We start from the raw sequence: 10,488 nt of genomic DNA on the forward strand, positions 1-10,488 counted from the left end.
TTGGATAAAAGCATCTGCTAAATGACTAAATGTAAATGTAATATTGTTTTCAAAAAACGTGCACTTTGAAACCCTTTTTTTCCCAGGCCTCTAAAATGTCATTGTAAACACCCCCTCAGCTGACCTATGCTGCATCCCAATGTGCCTACTTATACTACAACCTTAAAGTATAGGCCTACTCTTTTGGTGAAGAAAAAGTACACCCTTTTGAGTATGTAGTAGAAGTGTAGGCAAGCTTTGGGACATACTATTACATAATACAATTGCATATTTAACATATGCTCTGTCGCACCTATTACACGCACCAAGTCACTGTAAACTGGCCTGTCAATCATCTTGTCACAGTTAACATCCTCCACATTTCATTTAATTTAACTTTCTACTGTATTGGAAAGAAAAGAAGCAGCACGCTGATCTGCCAGCCATGAGTCTTTCATTTGGAGAACTCTCCTCATATTTTCTGCATAATGATTCATTTAAAAGGCCGAACGGTTGTTTATAAAAGTTCATATTGTTGTTGCAGATGAAGTATAACACAGATAACATTAAATAAATATTTTTTACTAGGTTAAATGTTGATTATTAGTAACTCAAACCATTCGTCGGTCACACCATGTTTGTAGTTTTTAACACTTCTTTTTCATGTTTGTAGTTCTGAACCAAATCCTTCGCCAAAGCGAAATGCGGGAAATATTAGCCATAGAGTGTGAATAGATCCACACTTCAAAAAACTCTACTTGAAATAGCAGACCATCCGGGGACTTTTGGCATACTCTTTTCAACATACTATGCTTTGGGACACACTTATTCTAATCTCACATGCTATTTAGGATGGATAGTATGAATTTTGGGATGCCGAGCTAGTTTCCTAGTGTGGGCCTCTTTGTTTCCATGGTTACCTATTGTTTCTACCTGTTCTTGTTAAAGGGATCATATGATGCAATTCAAATTTTTCCTTTCTCTTTGGAGTGTTACAAGCTCTTGGTGCATAAAGAAGATCTGTAAAGTTGCAAAGACTAAAGTCTCAAATCCAAAGAGAAATTCTTTATAAAAATTAAGAGTTAACCACGCCTACCTAAAACGGCTCGTTCTAACACACCCCCACATGTCTACATCACGATGTGGGAAGATTTGCATAATGCCGCCCAAATGTTCACACAAAGAAAGAAGGCGTAACTTTGATTCTCGCTGTAGTATTGTTGTTGCCGTGTGTTTCGTTGTGTAAGCGAAACTACTTTGTTTGTGCCGATCCGATCGGATCCGGCTGTGGATCGCCGGATCAGCTTTCACCGTGGACGAAGCGGAGTCCAGCCCGGGGACATCACATGTGGTTGCCGCAAGCCCGCCGGCCGCTCCTTCTTTGAATCCGTCGGCCGCCGCACACTCTAGCCCCCGGCCTCCGCTCACACTAGACCACAATGCCGGCTGTTCTGACTCACAAACTGCAAGTACGTTTTTCATATTTAAAGGATTTACCACTGATGATTCAAACACGAGTTTTGAGCAGTGTAGAGTAGCCTTGTTGTTTGTCATTTCTCCGATCACAAATGCAGACATGGCGCGTGTTATGTTACACGGCGCCAATCATAACGCACTGGATAGCTGGCCAATCAGAGCACACCTCGCTTTTCAGACCGATGAGCTTTGTAAAAATCGACACGTTTCAGAAAGGCGGGGCATAGAGGAGAAACAATAATGTACAGTAAGTGGAAAATTTGTTTTTTTGAACCTTAAACCGCATAAACACATTTCATTACACCAAATACACAAAATAATGTTCATTTTAGCAACGTCATATGACCCCTTTAATTTACTCATTAGGTCCTGTGTATTTACACCCGTTTAGTTCAGTTCCTGGTCAGTTATCATTGCGTGCATGTCCTCCTGGAGATGATCCTGGATATTTCTGTTTGTGGATTAAGGACTATTTAGATTGAAAATCATTTGTGTTGGATAGTTACAACAACCGCTTCAGAAGTCTTGGAACATAGTACTTTTAAAGTGCTTTTTTCAATATTTTTACAGTCTGTGTGTGTGCGTGCATGTTTAATCTTTTTCTTTTTTTTTTTTAAATCTCTATCTCCTTTATCTAGGTGAGGAGGTCAAAACCCCTCAGAAGTCTATCCCTATAGGAATTGTGGCTTCTCTTCTCATCTGTTTCGTGGCTTATTTTGGCGTTTCGGCTGCTCTCACCCTCATGATGCCCTACTACCAACTAAATGTTCAGAGTCCCTTACCTGTAGCCTTCACCTATGTGGGCTGGGATCCTGCAAAGTATGCTGTGGCTGTTGGATCTTTGTGTGCTCTCTCAACAAGGTGATGCAACACATGTTGACCCATAAGGCACTTATTATGCCAAACTCATACTGTTATAGGACTATAAAAAGCAGTGTTACGTGATCAGTAAGATGATAGTAGAGAAGATGCTCATAAACTAAAAAGCATCACACCCGCCACAGACCCTGAGCATACACCCATGACGATCATGGACCCTCAGTCAGAGGCCCATTCTGTCCTGCCATTCAGTTCGTCCTGGAAGCAGTGCCTGCTGCTTAGTTCATCTGAGAGCCAGCACCTACTGCTCGGTTCATCTTGGAGTGCCCAGTGCCCACGTTCGGTTTGTCCTGGAGCCAGCACCTGCCATCCAGAAGCCAGAGCTTATTGACCTGGCCATCCATGATTTAAGTCTGAACCTCTAAAGCCCTTCCTCCTCTACTGGTCCTATTCAGCTTGTTGGACTCTTTGATTCCATCCGGAGCCTTAGACATTTCTTCTCTGTTGGTCCTGTCCAGCTCTACACACTCTCTGGTTCTGTCCAGGTCCCTAGTCTTTTCCCCTCCACTGGTTCCATCCAGCATGATAGTCTCTCTGGTTCTGTCAAGGTTCCTGGCCCTTCCTCCTCAGTTGTTTCTGCCCTGCATCATAGCCTCTCTGGCTATGTCCAGGGCCACTGGTCATGCTCCTCTAACTATGCCATGGTCATCATTGGCTCCTCTGACTACTCCTCACCAGCTCCTCAGTCCTCCGGCTCCATCGCACAATCACAGTCTCCTGATCCACTGTGTTCTTTAGAGTTTGTGGCATCTGAACACTTCCTACCCTTAGGCTCCACCTGGGCCCTTCCAGCTCCACCGTGGCTGTCCGATCCTTTGTCTCCACTGTGGTCCTTCTACTGGGGCCCCTTGTCCTTCCAGCCTTGCAATGGTCTATTGATCCATTTCAGTCCTTCAGCTGTACCTTGGCCCTCCATCCCTTTAGTGTCACAGTGGCCTTTTTTTTGTCTCTGCCATTGATCTCTGTCCCACTGGCTCTACCTTGGAATTCTGATCCCTGGGTACTGCCTTGTTCCTCTAATCTGCCAGCTCAGTGGTCCTCAGTGCCTGTGATCTGGCTCTGCTTTGGTCTTCACCTCCAGCAGCTACTTCTTGAGCATTTGATTCCCAGGCTCTGTTATGCTCGGCGATTCTCCAGTTGTGGTTCAGTCTTCCTTTCATCGGTTTCCCCAGGTTTCTCAGTATGCCCTTATTTGTTTCTGTGATTTCTGATTATGTTTGTCCCCTGTTTCTAGTTAAGTCAGTCAATATCCTGTATATTGTCTCTGCCATTGATCTCTGTCCCACTGGCTCTACCTTGGAATTCTGATCCCTGGGTACTGCCTTGTTCCTCCAATCTGCCAGCTCAGTGGTCCTCAGTGCCTGTGATCTGGCTCTGCTTTGGTCTTCACCTCCAGCAGCTACTTCTTGAGCATTTGATTCCCAGGCTCTGTTATGCTCGGCGATTCTCCAGTTGTGGTTCAGTCTTCCTTTCATCGGTTTCCCCAGGTTTCTCAGTATGCCCTTATTTGTTTCTGTGATTTCTGATTATGTTTGTCCCCTGTTTCTAGTTAAGTCAGTCAATATCCTGTATATTTATACTCCTCTGTCAGTTGTATTTTTTTTCACAACCTGTTTTGTGTGTTTTTCCCTTGGACTACCTTTATTTGACTCAGTTTCCACACCTCAGTTTCTCCTTTGTCTCACTTTCTACAGTGTACATAATTAGTATTTTCCCCCAAAACATTTTTTTTGCCTGTGGGAGTACTGACAATGTGCAATGCACAATAAAATGTTTTATTGTACATTGCACATTTTCAGTACTACCAATTTTCACAATATTCAGAGCAAACAAAAAATATTCAATATATACAAAAAGACAGCAGTGCTTAAAGTACATTACTTACAATAATAGCAGTTGTTCACTAAAATCAACTATTTTTGTCCACACAGGTACCAACCAGAACCAGCTGAGATCAGTGAGAAACCAGAAGTTCAGAAGAAATGGAATCCTTTTTCCCCCCCTAAATATGCATCTGCTTCAAGTTCTAAAGTTGTGTCTGTGCTAACCATCCTTACCAGTGAGTTTCAGTTTTTATCATTTCATGCTTCCATCTGATGAGTAAGTGTATGATTATGTTGAGGAAGTGTAGCTAATGCTTCCGTAAATTGGACATGCTGGCAGTATTTATATTTTTTTGTCTAAGAAAGAAAGCATTGTCTTAGAAAAAAAAACATTTAGGCCTATGCAGAAAATTAGAAATGTTACCATTCTTGCACAATCACAGAGAATGTTGGGAAATGTACTGTAGTTTATTCGCACAAGCCTGTCTTCTCATAAACCAGCTAAATAAATAGTTTCTCCAAAAAAGCATTAGCACTTAAAAGTAGCACACAAAATAAATACAAACTACATATGCTACATTTTAATGATTAATACCAATTTGCTGCAGCCATAATTCTTTGTAAAAATACCTTAGAATTAATGAAAATACCAAGCTTAAAGGGTTAGTTCACTCAAAAATGAAAATTAGCTTGTGTTTTACCCACCCTCGAGGCATCCTAGGTGTATATGCCTTTCTTCTTTCAGACAAATCCAGTCGGAGTTATATAAAAAATTGTCCTGGCTGTTCCAAACTCTATCATTGCAGTCAGTGGGTGTTGCAGTTGAACAGTCCACAAGTCGTCAAATAAAGCGCGCGCATTCATAATAAAATGTGCCTAACACGGCTCAGGGGGGTGAATAATGGCCTCCTGTAGCGAATCCATGTGTTTTTGTAAGAAAAAAATCCATATTTCAAACATAATAAAAAAATTTCTCTCACTTCCGGTATCTGTCAAATGCGGAAGCCGTTCCGGCGGATGACGCAGCACGTCGGCATTGCGTGATTAGTGACGAGCGCGGAGCGAGAACAAAACAAAATGCCGGTCATGAATTGGAAGTACAAACCGAGGATTTGCAAAGAAAAATGTCGGAGGATTTCGATATAAGCCAAGAGGAGACTGGTTTTCCTTTGCAAAAGTAAGGAAACTTTGCTTCCTTTGCTCCTATAAACAAACTCGCGAGACTTGTTGCTATAGCTGCACACGAATCGATGGCTGTTGCTTCAGTCGTTGATTCTGATGAAATGGCACTCCGGGCCGACTTATATAGCAGTTGGCTCCACCCCCTCTGGCGGGCTCAAGCGCCATTGGTTTGTGCAGCTACACAAACGTTACAGTAACAGAGTAAACAGGGGTTTCCCCATACAAGTCATCAAAAGACGACACAATGCTCGTTCCCTTATCTCAGGGACCCGAGGTTGCGTGAGTAACTGGAGCGTTTTCTGGAAATTATGAATGTGTGGTGGCGCTAAACTTGTAAATAAAATCATTTCGACATGAATGCAGCATTAATTTAGTTTGATTTATGGGTATTTCTATATTTTTTGCAATTTTATGCTACAAATGAAAAGCCACTGCAACTCCTGATCATATGAGCAGGTGCGTAGTAAAAAAATAGAAGCAAACTATCATAAATATCAATAATAGCCAATATCATACCAGGACAAGAAAATGAAACCTCCAGAGCAACAATCAAGTTCATTTAACCTGAATTTATGCTATAATGATTTCATGCTAACTCTCTCTTCTCCACTTCATTTTTACTTTTAATGTGATTTCTAGTTGTGTTTGTGGTTATCCTGAGTGTGATCATCACAAAAGGTGTACAAGCTGGTCTGATTGAGGAGTGGTGGATGATTTTGATGATCACTTTGGTTTCGGTGGCGTTTGTCATGACTATCATTATTATTTGGCGACAGCCGCAGAATGGTACCAAAGCTGCATTTATGGTAAGCTGTCATTCACTGGGTGAAAAAAAGCAACAAAATTTTTTTCGCACAAGCCTGTCTTCTCATAAACCAGCTAAATAAATAGTTTCTCCAAAAAAGCATTAGCACTTAAAAGTAGCACACAAAATAAATACAAACTACATATGCTACATTTTAATGATTAATACCAATTTGCTGCAGCCATAATTCTTTGTAAAAATACCTTAGAATTAATGAAAATACCAAGCTTAAAGGGTTAGTTCACTCAAAAATGAAAATTAGCTTGTGTTTTACCCACCCTCGAAGCATCCTAGGTGTATATGACTTTCTTCTTTCAGACGAATCCAGTTGGAGTTATATTAAAACTTGTCTTTGATCTTTCAAGCTGTTTAATGGCACTCAGCGGGTGTTGCAGTTGAACAGTCCACAAGTCGTCAAATAAAGCGCGCGCATTCATAATAAAATGTGCCTAACACGGCTCAGGGGGGTGAATAATGGCCTCCTGTAGCGAATCCATGTGTTTTTGTAAGAAAAAAATCCATATTTCAAACATAATAAAAAAATTTCTCTCACTTCCGGTATCTGTCAAATGCGGAAGCCGTTCCGGCGGATGACGCAGCACGTCGGCATTGCGTGATTAGTGACGAGCGCGGAGCGAGAACAAAACAAAATGCCGGTCATGAATTGGAAGTACAAACCGAGGATTTGCAAAGAAAAATGTCGGAGGATTTCGATATAAGCCAAGAGGAGACTGGTTTTCCTTTGCAAAAGTAAGGAAACTTTGCTTCCTTTGCTCCTATAAACAAACTCGCGAGACTTGTTGCTATAGCTGCACACGAATCGATGGCTGTTGCTTCAGTCGTTGATTCTGATGAAATGGCACTCCGGGCCGACTTATATAGCAGTTGGCTCCACCCCCTCTGGCGGGCTCAAGCGCCATTGGTTTGTGCAGCTACACAAACGTTACAGTAACAGAGTAAACAGGGGTTTCCCCATACAAGTCATCAAAAGACTACACAATGCTCGTTCCCTTATCTCAGGGACCCGAGGTTGCGTGAGTAACTGGAGCGTTTTCTGGAAATTATGAATGTGTGGTGGCGCTAAACTTGTAAATAAAATCATTTCGACATGAATGCAGCATTAATTTAGTTTGATTTATGGGTATTTCTATATTTTTTGCAATTTTATGCTACAAATGAAAAGCCACTGCAACTCCTGATCATATGAGCAGGTGCGTGGTAAAAAAATAGAAGCAAACTATCATAAATATCAATAATAGCCAATATCATACCAGGACAAGAAAATGAAACCTCCAGAGCAACAATCAAGTTCATTTAACCTGAATTTATGCTATAATGATTTCATGCTAACTCTCTCTTCTCCACTTCATTTTTACTTTTAATGTGATTTCTAGTTGTGTTTGTGGTTATCCTGAGTGTGATCATCACAAAAGGTGTACAAGCTGGTCTGATTGAGGAGTGGTGGATGATTTTGATGATCACTTTGGTTTCGGTGGCGTTTGTCATGACTATCATTATTATTTGGCGACAGCCGCAGAATGGTACCAAAGCTGCATTTATGGTAAGCTGTCATTCACTGGGTGAAAAAAAGCAACAACATTTTTTACAACATTTTAGCAACAAGTAATGCAATGAACATGCAGTTACGCAATGAACATGCAGTTACGTGTCTAAAAACTTTAAATACAGTTCGCACTTAAGGATTTTCTATTAAAGTATATTATTTCTAAGTACTAAGTACCACTGTTGTTAAAGGGGTCATGAACTGAGAAACCAAAATTCCCTTGATCTTTTAACACATAAGAGGTCATTGTACTATAAAAACATCCTGTAAGGTTCAGAACTCAAAACTTTCTTGTTAGTCTAAAAACAGCTTATATTGAAGCCAGTCTGCCAAAACGACAGCTTTATGGAATGCTCTACTCTAAGATGTAATGGTGTGGATAAGCACTGCCTCCGCAGAGGAAGATGTAAAAATCTTGATAACATTATAAGTGGACCTCAGAGAACAGTACAAAATAAACAAAGGCAGTTCATGACCCCTTTAAGAACATTGAAATGTTCTGTTTAGAATTAGTTCAAGACTATACTATGATTTTTTTTTTCTCTAGTTGAGCTTGAAGAGGTTGTGTAGAAAAATTGTAAGAAAAATTTCTTCATATGGCTCTGCTGTGGGCATAACCTTCTTCTTATGGGTCTTATGTAGCATAAAAACTTTTTTCCAGACCTCTGTTATGAATGTTATTTATCTCATCTGAGTGTACTCACCGTTGAAAAGCATATTGAACAAATGTTTAAAATAAAATTATTTTTCAGTATGCTATTCAGTGTTATGTACTGCAATATGTAGCAAGTGCTATTAATTTCCTTTAGAATAAAAACTTTTAACAGTGGAAAATGTAACTGAGTATGCATTTATTACAAAAGAAGGATTTCATCATATGCCTCACCTGTCATGGTGTGAAATGGAGGACCCAGATAACCAGAGATAACCAGGAGCAAGCGAGCAACTCAACTGGACTATGCTGCAGAGAAAGGGATTTATCTGGACTAGACAGACTGACAGGCAAAGAAGAGAAAAGAACAGGACTAGACAAATAATCTGTAGAGAAATACAAAAACAATTCAGACCAACTTGAACAGGCCAAAAATTAACCAACTCGGTGAAAGATTCAGCACAGAACAGAGAGTGTTTACAAGTAAAACAAGGAACAGGTGGGAATCTCCACACAGGAGACTCACGACCAGCTAACAAGAAACAAAATACACAGAAGAAAAACGCAGGGTTAACTTTCCATTACATAAACCTGGCATTCTTTAGAAGGTAATGTTATTTGAGTGCTGTTGATCATGGACCTATTTGATTGATTCACATATGTGACCCTGGAGCACAAAACCAGTCATAAGTGTCAATTTTTCAAAACTGAGATTTATACATCATCTGAAAGCTGAATAAATAAGCTTTCCGTTGATGTATGGTTTGTCAGGATAGGACAATATTTGGCCGAGATACAATCTGGAATCTGAAGGAGCAAAAAAAATTCAAATATTGCAAAAATCGCCTTTAAAGTTGTCCAAATGAAGTTCTTAGCAATGCATATTACTAAACAAAAGAGAATACATTATTTGAAAGCAAAGAAATGTTGTGTAGTTTACAAATAATATGATTAAGCCAGTTGATCTGTTTTCCCATGGATGTAACCTCAGATTCCCATTTCTGGCTATCATTAATAAATCAAGATTTAATTCAAGTTCATTTGTATAGTGCTTTTAACGATACAAATCGCTGTAAAGCAGATTTACAGAAAATGTTCTGTTTCTACATCATATTTAGTAGTAGCCTATAAGTGGTAAGTATGTCAAGTTGATGTCCATATGGCAGAAATGTACAGAAGAAATCATGCAGTTAGTTAATGACATGTAATCAAACAGACGGTGAACACTATTAACAGTGATGATTATATGTTGCGATGAGCGGGGCCAAGTTTGCGATCAAACTTATAGCAAAATTTGTTAGTTTTGTATGTTGGTTCAGGTTTGGCATCATCTGAGGTCCTCTGAGGGGTCTTCTCAGGTGTTCGGTCATTTCAGATCTTTGTAACGAATCAGCTCATGGGAAATATGAATAATTAATCATAACTAGTTATAATTAATTATGAATATTTTAGATCCGCTGTAGGGGTCCTCTGAGGGGTCTTCTCAGGTGTTCGGTCACACTTAAACTAGTCTAACATACTACATAAACACATAAACTGGTCTAACATACACATACACACACACACACACACACACACACACACATACAGTTCGCGAGGTAGCTGACGAGGGGTACGAGGTAGGGAGCGGGGCCAAGTTTGCGATCAAACTTATAGCAAAATTTGTTAGTTTTGTATGTTGGTTCAGGTTTGGCATCATCTGAGGTCCTCTGAGGGGTCTTCTCAGGTGTTCGGTCATTTCAGATCTTTGTAACGAATCAGCTCATGGGAAATATGAATAATTAATCATAACTAGTTATAATTAATTATGAATATTGAGGCCGAAGCCTGGCACGAGCTTAAGGTTTCCGGGTGCGTTTTTCTCACATCCTCTAAGGAGTTAAAACAAACCACCAACACTGGGAGGGTCCCTGGAGTACGGCCTTTAAAGTCTGCAAAGATTCACGCCTCTCAAGATGGGTTGTCCAATGAGGAAGTCCGGAATCTAAAGTGGGAGTTCTGAGATACTGGGGCGTTTTTTATGGCCCTTTGTCTGAAAGCATGGTAATTTGCATATGAAACTTGGATCAACATTACTAGAGACTCTTAGAACACTAATATGTTGCGTAGGTATAAACATACAATATAC

At 40.2% G+C, this 10,488-nt stretch overlaps 1 protein-coding gene across 1 annotated transcript in view; it reads left to right on the forward strand.

Annotated features, from left to right (window-relative positions):
* Positions 1-2,337, forward strand: part of LOC107560324 (cationic amino acid transporter 2-like) — a 5,158-nt gene extending 2,821 nt beyond the window's left edge. Inside the window, exon 5 of the mRNA XM_016244468.1 lies at positions 2,094-2,337. Within this exon, the coding sequence (XP_016099954.1) occupies positions 2,094-2,320 (227 nt within the window). The 3' untranslated portion in view covers positions 2,321-2,337. The remainder of the gene's footprint in view (positions 1-2,093) is intronic.
* The last annotated feature ends 8,151 nt before the right edge of the window (positions 2,338-10,488 follow it).

This window comes from Sinocyclocheilus grahami, unplaced genomic scaffold (assembly GCF_001515645.1).
Source record: "Sinocyclocheilus grahami isolate Dianchi unplaced genomic scaffold, SAMN03320097.WGS_v1.1 scaffold720.1, whole genome shotgun sequence".
NCBI lineage: Eukaryota > Metazoa > Chordata > Actinopteri > Cypriniformes > Cyprinidae > Sinocyclocheilus > Sinocyclocheilus grahami.